Source organism: Heterodontus francisci, chromosome 4, assembly GCF_036365525.1.
Source record: "Heterodontus francisci isolate sHetFra1 chromosome 4, sHetFra1.hap1, whole genome shotgun sequence".
In the NCBI taxonomy this organism is placed as follows: domain Eukaryota; kingdom Metazoa; phylum Chordata; class Chondrichthyes; order Heterodontiformes; family Heterodontidae; genus Heterodontus; species Heterodontus francisci.
Genome location: NC_090374.1, coordinates 122,127,856 through 122,144,666, shown reverse-complemented (window position 1 = coordinate 122,144,666; position 16,811 = coordinate 122,127,856). Strand labels below are relative to the sequence as shown.

General features: G+C 42.9%; 1 protein-coding gene across 2 annotated transcripts in view; it reads left to right on the top strand.

Annotated features, from left to right (window-relative positions):
- fancc (FA complementation group C) overlaps window positions 1-16,811 on the top strand; it is a 221,779-nt gene that overhangs the window by 31,101 nt on the left and 173,867 nt on the right. For both annotated transcript variants that reach the window (XM_068030085.1, XM_068030084.1), the window contains exon 3: window positions 3,031-3,115. In XM_068030085.1, coding sequence (XP_067886186.1) covers window positions 3,031-3,115 — 85 coding nt within the window. The remainder of the gene's footprint in view (window positions 1-3,030; window positions 3,116-16,811) is intronic.

Below are 16,811 nucleotides of genomic sequence, written 5' to 3'. Positions count from 1 at the left end.
TGGCAGAAATGGTGGAGGATGATATGTTGAATGTGGAGACGGATATAGTGGAAGGTGAACAAGGTAAACCGTATCATGGTTCTGGGACAGAGGGGAAGGGGTGAGAGCAGAAGTATTGGAAATGGAACAGACATGGTCAAGGACCTTGCCAACCTCAGTGGAGGGAATCCTCAGTTGAGGAATAACATATAACGTAAGAAAGAAGTGCTCAGCATTATAATGAGCTTGAATTAATTGAGGTGGGGGCAGAAGGGAATGAAGCTGAGGCTTTTACTGGAACTGATCATTTCCGGGCCAGACAGGGGATAATGAAAACATAGCAAAGGGTGAGATTGGAAGGATAGATGAGGTCAGAGGAAAGTGAAGAGAAAGAAGGATCTGGAGGGACGTTGATATCCAAGAATTGTTGAAACTTGCAATCCCTGACACCTGAAAAGAAGAAAAAAGGTTTTTTTTGTTAAAGCACGAATGATGAAGTGGAACTTTGGAGCCATCCCCTTATACCTTGTGCCATCATTCCTTTTCTTATTTAATCTCTCCTGCCTTCCACCCTATCACAGTACTTCCCTATGTTTTCTCTTCCCCTCCCCACCCCCCTCTCCTTTCACTGCCTCTGTACTTAAAACCTGTTACATCTGTAACGTTTACAGTTCTGATGAAAGATCATTGACCTGAAACATTAGCTTTCTCTCTTTCCCTACAGATGCTTCCTGATCTGTTGAGTATTTCCAGCATTTTCTGTGTTTATTTCAGATTCCCAGCATCAGCAGTAATTTGCTTTTCCGTAAGGTAGTCTCTGGGTCCAGTGAAACACCAGCTAGGTGTTACAACAGGTTTCAAAAAGTGCCCATGTAATCCAATGGATTACTGTGAACTTCTTAACTTTGATTTTTAATGTTGGGACAGTGTGGTTGTTCCTGCTGTGTCACTTCTAACATTAAAATGTAACAGTGGGTGAGGAAAGCACTAGATGTAGGTGCCTGCACATAAGCACAGAGCTCAACTGTTATTGGGCAGACTGCAGCCATCAATGCAACTTGGATGTGCTGGTGCACGTCACACATATATCAGTAATCTTTTTTTTTTCTTTTTTTTCTTTCTTTTGGGCCTCCTTATCTCGAGAGACAATGGATACGCGCCTGGAGGTGGTCAGTGGTTTGTGAAGCAGCGCCTGGAGTGGCTATAAAGGCCAATTCTGGAGTGACAGGCTCTTCCACAGGTGCTGCAGAGAAATTTGTTTGTTGGGGCTGTTGCACAGTTGGCTCTCCCCTTGCGCCTCTGTCTTTTTTCCTGCCAACTACTAAGTCTCTTCGACTCGCCACAATTTAGCCCTGTCTTTATGGCTGCCCGCCAGCTCTGGCGAATGCTGGCAACTGACTCCCACGACTTGTGATCAATGTCACACGATTTCATGTCGCGTTTGCAGACGTCTTTATAACGGAGACATGGACGGCCGGTGGGTCTGATACCAGTGGCGAGCTCGCTGTACAATGTGTCTTTGGGGATCCTGCCATCTTCCATGCGGCTCACATGGCCAAGCCATCTCAAGCGCCGCTGACTCAGTAGTGTGTATAAGCTGGGGATGTTGGCCGCTTCAAGGACTTCTGTGTTGGAGATATAGTCCTGCCACCTGATGCCAAGTATTCTCCGAAGGCAGCGAAGATGGAATGAATTGAGACGTCGCTCTTGGCTGGCATACGTTGTCCAGGCCTCGCTGCCGTAGAGCAAGGTACTGAGGACACAGGCCTGATACACTCGGACTTTTGTGTTCCGTGTCAGTGCGCCATTTTCCCACACTCTCTTGGCCAGTCTGAACATAGCAGTGGAAGCCTTACCCATGCGCTTGTTGATTTCTGCATCTAGAGACAGGTTACTGGTGATAGTTGAGCCTAGGTAGGTGAACTCTTGAACCACTTCCAGAGCGTGGTCGCCAATATTGATGGATGGAGCATTTCTGACATCCTGCCCCATGATGTTCGTTTTCTTGAGGCTGATGGTTAGGCCAAATTCATTGCAGGCAGACGCAAACCTGTCGATGAGACTCTGCAGGCATTCTTCAGTGTGAGATGTTAAAGCAGCATCGTCAGCAAAGAGGAGTTCTCTGATGAGGACTTTCCGTACTTTGGACTTCGCTCTTAGACGGGCAAGGTTGAACAACCTGCCCCCTGATCTTGTGTGGAGGAAAATTCCTTCTTCAGAGGATTTGAACGCATGTGAAAGCAGCAGGGAGAAGAAAATCCCAAAAAGTGTGGGTGCGAGAACACAGCCCTGTTTCACACCACTCAGGATAGGAAAGGGCTCTGATGAGGAGCCACCATGTTGAATTGTGCCTTTCATATTGTCATGGAATGAGGTGATGATACTTAGTAGCTTTGGTGGACATCCGATCTTTTCTAGTAGTCTGAAGAGACCACGTCTGCTGACGAGGTCAAAGGCTTTGGTGAGATCAATGAAAGCAATGTAGAGGGGCATCTGTTGTTCACGGCATTTCTCCTGTATCTGACGAAGGGAGAACAGCATGTCAATAGTCGATCTCTCTGCACGAAAGCCACACTGTGCCTCAGGGTAGACGCGCTCGGCCAGCTAATACAACAGCACATACATAAGAAAATACAATATTACTTTAACTGGCTTTGTAATGTTCAAGTTGAATAAAATCACTCCTTTCTATGATCTCATAACATTTTTCTTTGATAGTTACCAGTCCTACCTTGTTCTGGTGGTTGAAGTTGTACTTTGGTTGTAGTTGTGTCTGATAAAGATTGTTTGGACTTCGTAGCTACGTTGCAAGAAATATATTAAAGATAATTTCAACTTGTAAATGCTGATACCAGCATAGATGCATCGAGTTCAATGCCCATTATCCAATAGTGTAGAATTACCAACAATTTTTTTTTTAAGACTGTATGGTTAAATAAAATTCAACAGTAGGCAGTTTCATGATAGTGATACATTAATATGGAATAATTCTTTCCAATGACCAATGTCTGATTTGTATAAATTCTGACCAATGCTTCTCTCTTGTTACAGAACACTATTCCAGCATTAAAATTATTTCCACTGATTGGTCAGTTGTTGGGCAGACTTTGTTGGAATCCATTTGTTGTAGCACATGGTAAGTTTACAAAGATCTTTTGACAATATTAATTTCATCTTCAAACACTTTCGTGAACTGGAAGCAACCAGTTTAGAAGGAAATAGAATCTTTTTTGCCAAAGATTTAGTATTATGATTGAGAAGTTATAATTAAAGAAAATAATTTTTGTCCATGGTTTCTCTTGTCTTTGCTTAATTTTAAATAGCAGTTTTAAGCACCATGCTCAAAATGGTAATTACGCCTTCATTAAAGTCAATGTGTATGCTTGGAGACAATATGTCTAGTTTACTGCTAGAATGCCCCTTTGAAGGAGACTAAGCATTTTGACATGCTAATATCAGGCTTGCCAAGTTCTTTGGGGTTGATGCACCACAAGTATACTTCCTGTAATTTTACTGAGATGAGCTGTGGGGAGGCTGCTTGCTTTTGATCAGAAAAATCAGTTAAGTTAAAGATGCTTTGAACTGGAATGTGTGAATTAAATATGGTTAAAAACAATGTGTCAAATTACCTGACCGCGAGGATATTTATTTGTAATTCTTATTAACACTCATCATGGTCATCCTTATGCTTTCATACCTATAGATTGTAAATATTGATCAGTAAATCACCTGTAGCTGACAGGCCTTCAAAACCTGTAGTAGTCCTTCAGTGGCATTATGAGTATATATTAAAAAAAAAATCACATTTTGTGTGAACATTTTATTTTATCTTGCTGTGAGCATGGGGGTGAATTGTGCTTTGTAATTTTGCATTTACATAATTACTATAAAGATACTGTTTGTGTGAAGAACAAGACTGCTTATTTTCAAGTGCTGTTAGAAGAACTCAAAGTTATTTGTCTGGTTTGTTTAATTAGCCCCATCTAGTTTTCTATTGAACTGTTTAATATGTCCTCTATCCTGTTTGCTTCTGTAAATTGATGAATAAATGTGTTCAATAAATGATCCCTGAACAAACACAACCAAAACAGATTAACTGGTCATTTATCTTAGTGCTGTTGTGGGACCTTGCTGCATGCAAATTGTCTGTCATGTTTGCTTATGTAATGACAATGATTGGACTTCTAAAAGTAATTCATTGGCTGCAGAGTGTTTTGGGATGTCCTGAGGATGTGAAGAGGAACTCTATAAATTCAAGTTATTCTTTACTTTTTGTAACCGGTTAACCTGTTATGTTGCAGGGGCCACTCTTCTGACGTGACCTGAGATATAGGGAAATCTTGCATACTATCCAGTTATAAGCTTATAATAATAGGTGAATTTTTTTATTCTGTTGCACATTATATATGACAGAGGTGGAAAAGACCAACCACTTCATTTAGTTTGACCTACACAATGTGCAGCCTACAAGCACCATCAAACCAACCTTCCATTTATGCAATGTCTTGACAAAGGCAAAAAGGAGAGGAAAAAACCTTGGGTCTGTGACCTAATGCTATATTTTCAGATTTTGCACTACTGTCCCCGGACCTCCCTTTTGTATCTACTCAGATAACCTATCCACCCAAACAGAATCTGTTCACTTCAACATTTTAAAGACCTCAATCATATCATCTCAAAATCAATGCTTCCCCAGTGAAAGCTCCTGTTCCCTGAGCCTCCCCTGATAGTTCACAGCCTCAAGCCTAAGTATCCTTTCGGTATCCCTCCTCTGGATTTTTCTAGGGTCTCCATGTCCACTGCATAAAGGAACCAAAACTGAACATATTATTCTAGATGCAGCTGAACTAAGGCCTTGTTTGAGGAAACTATTGTATCTTTTGCAATTAACTGTTCTGGCTATACATCCTAATGCCATATATACTTTCCCTACTAACCACCCCTATCAAATCTCCTGTTAGCCTATTTTACCCTAAGGAAAACACCCCAGCTTCTGCAGTATATCCAGGTAACTATAATTCCTCATCTCTGGAACTATTCAAGTAAGTCTCTTCTGTACCATCTTCAAAGCCTTCTGGGACCGAACTAGTGTTTTATAAATGTTTAGCATAACTTCCTTCCTTTTGTATTCTATATATCAGGCGCTGCTTCACAAACCACTGACCACCTCCAGGCGCGTATCCATTGTCTCTCGAGATAAGGAGGCCCAAAAGAAAAGAAAAGAATATCTATTTATAAAGCCCAGAATCCCATATGCTTTGTGAACTATTTTGTTGACTTGTCCTGACACCTTCAAAGATTTGTGCACAAGCACCCCCAGGTGTGTCTTTCTCCTTGCACCTCCTTTGAAATTGTACCATTTAGCATGTATTGTCTCTCCTCATTCTTCCTACCAAAATGTATCACCTCACACTTTTCTGCGCTGAATTTCATCTGCCATGTGTCCATTCCACCAGCTTGACTATGTTCTCTTGAAGCCTATTACTTCCTTCCTCATTGTTTACTGCACTTCCAAACTTCATATCAGCTTCAAGTTTTGAAATTGTGCCCTGTACTCCCCACCCCACCCCACCCATCAATTCCAAGTCATTAATGTTTAGCAGAAAAAGCAGTGGTCCTGTTACTGAACCTTGCAGAACGCCACTGTGTGCCTCCCTCTAGTCCAAAAAACAGCCTTTCACTACAGCTCTCTTTTTCTATCCCTTAGTTCTTTTATCCCAAGAGTTTCAATTTTGCTAACCAGTGTAATATGTTGTACTTTATCTAACGCCTTCTGAAAGTCCATGTAGGTAACATCAACAGCCGTGCCCTTATCTACCTTTCAGTTATCTCATCAAAAAGCTCAATCAAGTTAGTCAAACACTATTTTCCTTTAACAAATCCATGCTGGTTCACCATTATTAGTCCATGCTTGTCCAAGTGACTTAATTTTCTCCCAGATTATTGTTTTTCAAAAGCTTCCTCACTGACATTAAACTGACCAGCCTGTAATTGCCAGGTTTATCCCTCTCCCCAACAAGAGTGTAACATTTGCAATCTTCCAGTCCTTTGGCACCATCCCTGTATTTAAGGAGAATTGGAAGATTGTGGCCAGCAGCTCTGCAATTTCTACCCCTACTTCCTTCAGCAACCTAGGGTTCATCCCATCTGGACTGGGTGACTTATCCATTTTAGTACTGCCAGCCTTTTTAATACCTCTTTATTTTTATCTCAGAGTACCCCAACAGCCTCCTCATTTACCATGGCTTTAGCAATGTCCTCTTCCTTGATAAACAACAATGCAAGGTACTCATTTGGGACCTCAGCTGTGATGTTCTTGGGACTAAGATTCACCCAGAGTTAGTAAGAGACATGGAACTTCTGCATGCTGTTGGAAATGTGGAATCCTTTATTATGCTTTCTTTTCCCAACTTCCTCTGCTGGTATCGATGTGTATGGTAGCCTCAAGTAGACAAAATGCACAATGTGATTCTCAAAGTCCTCTGAAGAAGGTATTTTCCTCCACACAAGATCAGGGGGCAGGTTGTTCAACCTTGCCTGTCTAAGAGCGAAGTCCAAAGTACGGAAAGTCCTCATCAGGGAACTCCTCTTTTTGCTGACAATGCTGCTTTAACATCTCACACTGAAGAGTGCCTGCAGAGTCTCATCGACAGGTTTGCGGCTGCATGCAAAGAATTTGGCCTAACCATCAGCCTCAAGAAAACGAACATCATGGGGCAGGACGTCATAAATGCTCCATCCATCAATATTGGCGACCACGCTCTGGAAGTGGTGCAAGAGTTCACCTACCTAGGCTCAACTATCACCAGTAAGCTGTCTCTAGATGCAGAAATCAACAAGTGCATGGGAAAGGCTTCCACTGCTATGTCCAGACTGGCCAAGAGAGTGTGGGAAAATGGCGCACTGACGCGGAACACAAAGGTCCGAGTGTATCAAGCCTGTGTCCTCAGTATCTTGCTCTATGGCAGCGAGGCCTGGACAACGTATGTCAGCCAAGAGCGACGTCTCAATTCATTCCATCTTCGCTGCCTCCGGAGAATACTTGGCATCAGGTGGCAGGACCGTATCTCCAACACAGAAGGCTTCGAGGCAGCCAACATCCCCAGCTTATACACACTACTGAGTCAGCGGCTCTTGAGATGGCTTGGCCATGTGAGCCACATGGAAGATGGCAGGATCCCCAAAGACACTTTCTACAGCGAGCTCGCCGCTGGTATCAGACCCACTGGCCGTCCATGTCTCCGCTTTAAAGACGTCTGCAAACGCGACATGAAGTCCTGTGACATTGATCACAAGTCGTGGGAGTCAGTTGCCAGCGTTCGCCAGAGCTGGCGGCAGCCATAAAGGCGGGGCTAAAGTGTGGCGAGTCGAAGAGACTTAGCAGTTGGCAGGAAAAAAGACAGAAGTGCAAGGGGAGAGCCAACTGGGTAACAGCCCCGACAAACAAATTTTTCTGCAGCACCTGTGGAAGAGCCTGTCACTCTAGAATTGGCCTTTTATAGCCATTCCAGGCGCTGCTCCACACACCACTGACCACCTCCAGTCGCTTACCCATTGTCTCTTGAGATAAGGAGGCCAAAGAAGAAGGATTCTCAAAACACTACATCCCTCCCCTTTTTAGTAAATGAAAGACAAAGCATAATCAATGGTTTGTTCCCAAAGGTGTAAACAATAAACCTAAACTTAAATCGTTCACTTCGTAATGTAGTTATTTAAGTATGGCGGATGTTTTCTTTCACAAGTAGGATATCGTCTGACATCAGGTGTAGTCTTGTTTGACACATGTTCTTCACCTGAGATGTTGATGTCAGAATCTGATTCAATGCTTACGAGTGGTGTTGCTTTGAAGAATGACGCCTTTCGTGTGATGATTTGCGAACCTCGCTTAGCAGTGATCATTGATCCTTTTGTGTTGGTCACAACAAATGGTTGGATGTCATAAGGGGTTGTTTGCTTTCCAACATGACCATCGTATTTCTCAAGTACTTTATCTTCTGGCTTTAGCGGTGAAGCTGTAAATTTCATGTTTCGCTCTGCGTTGACTTTCATTTGATCCTTTTGTTCTTGATCACTTTTGCGTACATATTGATCATTAGCTGCGCAGGGTAGCACAAAGGATGTGCAAAGATGAGTGTGGCTGGAGGTTTTCTAGTAGTTTAGTGAGGAGTCACCCTGTAATTAGGAAGAAAGCAATACATTTCTTGCTTCCATGACTTGCTGTCAGCTGTAGCTGTACATACCACTTTATTCAAGGCACGCATAAATCTCTCAACTTCTCCATTAGCTCTTGGCCAATGAGGTGTGATGTTTCGATGAGTGAAACCTAAGTACGCAAATTTACTGAACTCATTACTGTTGAATGGGGTCCATTGTCAGGCAGAAAAGAGACGGGTGACCACCAGACAGAGTAGTAGGCGCAGGCAGGTAGTGCAGGAGTCCCCTGTGGCCATCCCCCTCTCAAACAGATATACCGCTTTGGATACTGCTGCAGTGATGTCCTGAGACCGAGATGATTAATCTCCAACAACCACAAACATCTTCCTTTGTACTAGATATGACTCCAACCAACGGAGAGTTTTCCCCCTGATTCCCATTGACTGCAGTTTTGCTGGGGCTCCTTGATGCCATACTCTGTCAAATGCTGCCTTGATGTCAAGGGCAGTCACTGTCACCTCACCTCTGAAGTTCAGCTCTTTTGTCCATGTTTGGACCAAGGCTGTAATGTGGTCAGGATCTGAGTGGCCCTCGCGGAACCCAAACTGAGCATTAGTGAGCAGGTTATTGCTGAGCAAGTGCTGCTTGATAGCACTGTCAGTGATTCCTTCCATCACTTTACTGATGATTGGGCGTAGACTGATGGGGTGGTAATTGGCCAGGTTGGATTTATCCTGCCTTTTGTGTACAGGACATACCTGAGCAATTTTCCACCTTGCTGGGTAGATACTAGTGTTGTAGCTGTCCTGGAACAGTGTTGTAGCTGTCCTGGCAATGGGTCTAGTCTGAATTTAGTTGTTAAGTGTGAATAGCATCAATTTTTAGACATACTTTTTAGCAAAGGAAATTGCATTCTAAGCCTTATTGATTGGCTTCACTTAGGATTTAGGAACTGGTGTTTTTTTTTAAAGCTCTTGAATTAAAAATGAAGGAAGTAAGAAGGATAGATGAAATACAAAGTGAAAAACTCTGGGTATATCTTTAGCTGAGGTAAGCTCACCATACAGTTTTAGAACTAAAACATCAACTATTTTGCTAAGTGTTTAATATCCCAAATGATGAAGAAAAAATCTACCATGATAGTTGGATAAATGTCCATGTTGTAAACAGACTGTTCAGTCAATAGGAGATGGAAAATTAGTGTGTTATTTTCTAAATAAATGTCAGTGCCATTTTCCTTAGCTTGATGCCTGGTGAATACAGGATGGTTCTCCACCATTTGGCTTGGCTTTTTCTCATCACAAAAACTAAATTGTGATTTACGTGATGCATTCTTCAAACAGGGACTTAGTATAGTGGCAATGGTCAGAGTTTAAAAGAAGGAACAATGTTGATTTTCACCTCTTTTACCAACTTAAGACTTTCTGAATTGTGGTTGTAATTGTTATGGGAAAACTTGGCTTCCAATTTGTGCTTGGCAAGGTGCTACAAACAGCAAATGGGATAAATGACCAGTTAATCAGTTTTCTTCTCTATCAGTTGCACTAGCCGAACTTCCTGCTTTTCTTTGTGAAGTGCAATGGGATCTTTTACACCCGACTGAACTGGCAGTTGGGGTCTCAGTTTAATGTCTTGCCCAAAAGACAGAATCACAGAATTGTTACAGCCCATCATGTCCACACTGGCTCTTTGAAAGAACAACTCCCTCAGTTCCATTCCCCTTCCTTCTCCCCGTAACCCTGCACATTCTTCCTTTTCATATAACTGTCTAATTCCCTTTAAAATACTTCAATTGAACCTGCCTCCACCATGTTTTCAGGCAGCGCATTCTAGACCTTAACCGTTCTCGATCCTTTCACGAGTGGGAACAGTTTCTCTCTATCTACTCTGACCAGACCCTTCATGATGTTGAATATCTCTATCAAATCACCTCTCAGCCTTCTCTTCTCCAAGGAAAACAGTCCTAACTTCTCCAATCTATCTTCATAACTGAAATTCCTCATCCCTGGAACCATTTTCGTGAATCTTTTCTGTACTCCAATGCCCTCAAGTCTTTCCTCAAGTGTGGCGCCCAGAATTGAATGCAGTACTCCAGCTGAGGCCGAACTAGTGTCTTATACAAGTTCAGCATAACTTCCATGCTCTTGTACTCTATGCCCCTATTAATAAAGCCCAGGATACTGTATGCTTTATTCACTGCGCTCTCCGGTTTATCTGCCAGCTTTTTGACTCTAATTTATTCACCCCAGCTCCATTCTTACCCCATTGAAGTTGGCCTTCCTCCAATTAATTATTCTTACCCTGGATTGCTGTTCGTCCTTTTCCATAGTCAGCCTATACCTTATGATACAATGATCACTATCCCCTATATGCTGTCCTACTGATACTTGATCCACTTGGCCCACCTCATTCCCAAGAATCAGATCTAGCAGTGCTTCCTTTCTCATTGGACTAGCAACATACTGTTGTAGAAAATTTTCCTGAACACACTGTAGGAACTCTTACCCCTCACTGCCCTTTACACTACTGTTATCCCAGTCTATCTTTGGATAATTAAAGTCTCTCATTAGAACCAGCCTATAATTTTTGCACATCTCTGCAATTTCCTTGCAAATTTGTTCCTTCACGTCCTTCCCACTAACTGGTGGCCCATATACAACAACAAGCAATGTAACTGCACCTTTTTGTTCCTTAGCTGTAGCCAAATTGATTCTGTGCTTGACCCCTCCTGGGACATCATCTTTCTCCAACACTGCAATGCTCTCCTTAATCAATACTGCCTCCCCTCCCCCTTTTTTCTCTTTCCTATCTTTCCTGAACAGCCTGTATGCAGGAATATTTAACACCCAGTCCTGCCCCCCTTTGAGCCAGGTCTATGTTATAGCCACAACATCATATTTCCACATGGCAATCTGTGCCTGTACCTCACCAGTCTTATTAACCACACTCCATGCACATTAACCCTGATTCAGACTTTATTACTTTCTCCCTTACTCTGACTCCCTAAGAATGTACTATACCGTGGTCTTGTGCTATTTATCTCCCCCAGTATTCTGTACACCTTGGTATTCCTGTCTAATACTTGTCAGGGTTGTGGAAACCAGGAGCAAGTTACCAGTTTTGCTTCCCTCCAATCTGAACTCCCTCTCTGGTTTCCATCCCCCTGACAATTTAGTTTAAACCCTCCCCAACTGCACTAGCAGATCCCCCTGCAAGGATATTTGTTCCAGTCCTACTAAGATGCAACCCGTCCATCTTGTACAGGTCCCACCTGCCTCAGAACTGGTCCCAATGTCTCAGAAATCTGATGCCCTCCCTCCTACACTAGTTCTGCAACAACATGTTGAATTGCTCAATTCTCCTATTACTATGCTCACTTGCACGTGGGACTGGGAGTAATCCTGAGATTACTGCTTTTTAATCCCCTTCCTATCTTCCCTAAAATCTGCTTTCAAGACCTCATCCCCCTTCTTACCTATGTCATTGGTACCAATGTGGACCATGACCTCTGGCTGTTCACCCTCCCCCAGAAGAATTTCCTGCAGCCTCTCAATGGAATCCTTGATTCTGGTACCAGGGAGGCAACACACCATCCTGGAGTCATGTTTACTGCCGCAGAAATGCCTGTCTGTTCCCCTAACTAACGAATCCCCTATCGCTACTGCTCTTCCACTCCTCTTCCTCCTATCCTGTTCAGCTGAGCCAGCTGTGGTGCCACAAACTTGGCTGTGACTGCACTCCTCTGAGGAACCATCACCCTCATCGGTATCCAAAATGGAGAACCCATTAACAAATGAGATCATATCAGGGGACTCCTGCACTACCTGCCTGGTTCTCTTCGACTGCCTGGCAGTCACCCATTCCCTATCTGCTTGCGTGCTCCTAACCTGTGGTGTGTTCACCTCCCTAAATGTACTATACGTGTAGTCCTCCGCCTCTGAAACCCAGAGCTCAAGCTTCTGCAGCTGGTGACACTTCCTACATATGTGTTTGTCTAGGACATGGTGTGTCCATGACTTCCCACATGCCACAGGCTGTACATTGCACTCGGCAGAGCTGCCCTGCCATACCTTAACTATTATGAGTAGAATAGCTTACCAGGTACTCGCCAAACAGCTCCTTCCACTGCGCCGAAGCAGGAACCAAATACTGGAGTGTTAAAGAAGTAGAAAAATGGAGCATCTCCTCCCCCTTCACCAAATTCGAATCTCTACACTCAGCTCGTAATCTGCACACCATTTGCAGGCTGCACCCAGACCTCTGTATTTATATCTTTTGAAGCTGAAACTGCAGCAACCAGATTTGACTGGTCAGCTACTTAACCAATCAGCTACTCTGCAGTAGGGCCTGTTAATCTCTGCCTAAGACTTTAAGAAACTTACTTTGCTTTCTTAACCCTACTTTACTTTCTTAACCCTACTTTACCTAGAGGGTAAATCCCAATTAAATGCCAACTGCAGACCAGACTTATAAAGATAACCACGCTTAAAATCCCCAACTCAAATCTCCACACTCAGCTTGCAATCTGCACACCGCACCTCTGATAATGCAGCATTCCCTCTATACTGTATTGAAGTGTCAGCCTAGGTTATGTGCTCAAGTCCTGGAGTGGGGCTTGTACTTTATGACTGAAGGAAGACCACTACTTTGCCAAGATGGCACTTGGATAACTTGCCTGGGACATTTAACATTCTACGTGGTGAACTCAGTTTTTGCAACCCTGATAACCTTTCAATTATAGAAAAAAGGATCAGCCTCCAACCTTATATTCCCCCAACCTGAACAGCCCGCTTCTATCTCCTTCCCAAGATCACAAACAGGACTCCCTGGCAGACCCATCATTTTAGCCTGTTCCTGCCCCACTGAACTGATTTCTTCCTATCTCGACTCTATTTCTTCTCTCCTTGTCCAGTGTTGTGATTGCCTGGTGTACCAAAAGCTTCTATAAGTAAATAAAAGGGAAGAGGGTAGCTAAAGTGAATGTGGACCCTTTGGAGGATGTGACTGGGGAGTTAATTGTGGGGAACACAGAAATGGCGGAGACACTAAATCAGTATTTTGCCTCAGTTTTCACGGTGGAGGACACTAGTGCCATCCCAATAGTAACAGGTAATGCAGAGGTTATAGAAAGGGAGGAACTTAGAGCAATCATCATCACTAGGGAAAAAGTACTGAGCAAACTATTGGGATTGAAGGCAAACAATCCTAGGGTCTTAAAGGAAGTGGCAGCGGAGATGGTGAATCCATTGGTTATAATATTCCAAAATTCCCAGGATGCGGGAAAGGTTCCAGTGGATTGGAAAAATGCTAATATGCCCTTATTCAAAAAGGGAGGGAGGCAGAAAGCAGGAAACTATAGACTAGTTAGTTTAACACCGGTTGTTGGGAAATTGTTAGAATCCATTTATTAATGAAGTAATAACAGGACATTTAGAAAGTCAAAACGCAATCCATCAGAGTCAGCATGGTTTTATGAAGGGTAAATCATGTTTGACTAATTTGCTAGAGTTCTTCGAAGATGTAACAAGTAAAGTGAATAATGGGGATCCTATAGATGTAGTATATCTGGACTTCCAGAAGACATTTGATAAGAATAGAAAGGCAAATTATTATTTAATTGGAGAGAAACTTCAGAGTGCTTTGGTGCAGAGGGATCTGGGTGTCCTCGTGCATGAATCGCAGAAAACTAGTATGCTAGTGCAGCAGGTAGAGAGAATGTTTCCTTTGGCGGGGCAATCTGGAACATGAGATCATAGTTTTAGGATAAGGGGTAGCAGATTTAAAACAGAGGTGAGGAGAAATTACTTCTCTTAAAGGGTTGTGAGTCTGTGGAATTCAGTACCCCAGAATGTGGTGGATGCCGGGACATTGGGTAAATTTAAAGAGGAGATAGACAGATTTTTAACTAGTAATGGGTTGAAGGGTTATGGAGAACAGGCAGGAAAGTGGAGTTGAGGCCGCGATGAGATCAGCCATGATTGTATTGAATGGCGGAGCAGGCTCGAGTGGCTGAATTGCCTACTCCTGCTCCTAGTTCTTATGTTCTTATGGTTTGGATTCATATTTTAGAGGTCACTTTTAGTTTTGTGGAATTAAATGTGTAGCTGTAAGAATTTCAACAGGTTGCAGACCACTTAATATTTAAAGGTCAGATATGTCTCCATGAGAGACAGAGTTAGAGGGATGAGAGCCATAAGCCAGCACTTGGGCTTGTTTTGTTAGAAGTTGGAGCCAGAAAGTCTGAAAGAGATTGTTTTGTCATTGTTAGCAATATCAGTTCTGAAGAAGGGTCACTGACCTGAAATGTTAACTCTGCTTCTCTCTCCACAGATGCTGCCAGACCTGCTGAGTTTTTCCAGCATTTCTTGTTTTTATTTCAGATTTCCAGCATCCGCAGTATTTTGCTTTTAAGTCAAACAGGAGTGTTCTGTTGAGATTTAGAGTTTAAAGTATCCATCTTCACGTCCTGTTAAGTTTTTAAACTTAAAGTATGTGTTTCAAAATTATAGTGTTAAGTTAGTAATATTTTGCTTTGTTTAGCTCTTGTAAAGCTTTTTATTTAAAACGTGAAATCTTGTAGCATAATTCTTTCAGTAATAACTAGGAATTCGACTTTCTCTTAAAACTTAATGGTCCCTAACGGGATTGTAACATCAGTCTCTTCCCACCTAATCCGTGACTTTTCTCATGCTCTCTGTCAATTTAACAATTTCAGTTTCCTGGCCCCAACCATCTCCTTTTCACCATGGGCGTCCAATCTCTCTACACTTCCGTCCCCCACTAAGACAGACTGAGAGCTCTCCGCTTCTTCCTTGAACGGAAGCTTAACCAGACCCCAACCATCACAACTCTTCTCCACTTGCTGAACTTGTTCTCACATTGTGAAACTTCTCCTTTAACTCCACTCACTTCCTCCAAATAAAAGGTGTTGCTATGGTTACCTGCATGGGTCCGAGTTATGCCTACCTTTTTGTGGGATATATGGAACATTCTTTGTTCCAGGCCTACTCTGACCCCCTCGCTCACCTCTTTTTCCAACATGACTGCATCAGTGCCATTTCCTGCTCTCACCCGGAACTGGAAAACTTTAACAAAGTTGCTTCCAGTTTACACCCTTCTCTTGCCTTCACATAGTTCATCTCCGACTCTTCCCTTCCCTTCCTTGACATCTTTGTCATCTTTTCTGGAATGGGCTATCAACCAATATTCTTTGTGTTCACTGACTCCCATAGCTACCTTGACTATACTTCCTCACACCCCATTTCCTGTAAGGACTCTATTCCATTTTCCCAGCTTCTCCATTGCTTCTGTTTTGATGATGCAACCTTCCATTCTAGTGCTTCTGATATGTCTTTCTTTTCCCTCAATGGAGGATTCCCCCACACTGTGATTGATGGAACCCTCAACTGTGTTCGTTTCATTTCACACACTTCTCTCACTCCTTCCTCTTCCTCTCAGAACCATGATAGAGTTCGTCTTGTCCTCAGCTTTCATCCTACCAGCCTCCATGTTCAATGGATCATCCTCTGCCAGTTCCTCCACCTCCTGTGTAATGCCACCACCAAATTCATCTTCCCCTTCCCTTGCAGCGTTCCGAAGGGACTGTTCACTTTGCGATACCCTTGTTCACTCCTCAGTTACCCCCTCTCCTTCCAACAGCACCTTTCCATGCAAGTACAGGAGATAACAACACCTACCCTTTTACCTCCTCTCTCCTCACCGTCCAAGGCCTCAAACACTCGTTCCAGGTGAAACAGTGATTTACTTATGCTACTTTTAATTAAGTATACTGTATTCGCTGTTCACATTGTGGTCTCCATTACACTGGGGAGACCAAACACAGATTGGGTGACCGCTTTGTGGAACACCTCCATTCAGTCCATAAGCATGGTCCTGAGCTTCCAGTCACCTGTTGATTCTCCACCTTGCTCCCACTCTGACCTTTCTGTCCTCTGCCTCTTGCAGTGTTCCAGTGAAGCTCAACACAAGCTTGAGAAGCAGCAGCTCATCTTTTTGGGAACTTTATAGTTTTCTGGACTCAACACTGATTTCAACAATTTCAGATTGTAACCTCTGCCCGAATTTTGTTTCCTTTATCTTTGCTGGTTTTGATTTTTCTCTCTTGTTTCTCTTTTTTCCCTTTTTCCCTATTGGACGGCAGCTGTTCATGATTCTGCCGTTCACATCTCCTATACACACCTTTTTGTTTCTATACTTGTCCCATAACTACTCCCTTTGGCCTTTTGTCATGAATCCTTTTGTCATTTTATCTCTTGTCTTCCACCCTATCAGACCTTCCCTTTTGTTCTTTTTCACATCCTCCCTCCTTTCACTTGTTTAAAACCTATTACGTCTCTAACTTTTCACAGCCTTGATGAAAGGTCATTGACCTGAAACGTTAACTCTGTTTCTCGCTCCACAGATGCTGCCGGAGCTGCTGAGTATTTCCAGCATTTTCTGTTTTTATTTCAGGTCTCCAGCATCTGTAGTATTTTGCTTTTGACTTAGCATTTTTAGATTTGTTTTATTTTGTCATACCTAATTGAGTCTGTTTGAATTGTCCCACATAAATCTAGTTAAGTAACATTTAGCCACCATTCTGTCACCAGGACAGCATTAGCTAAAGTCCTGTTTAATTGTTAATTCCCCTCATCAATATCGGAATCAAGGGACATAAT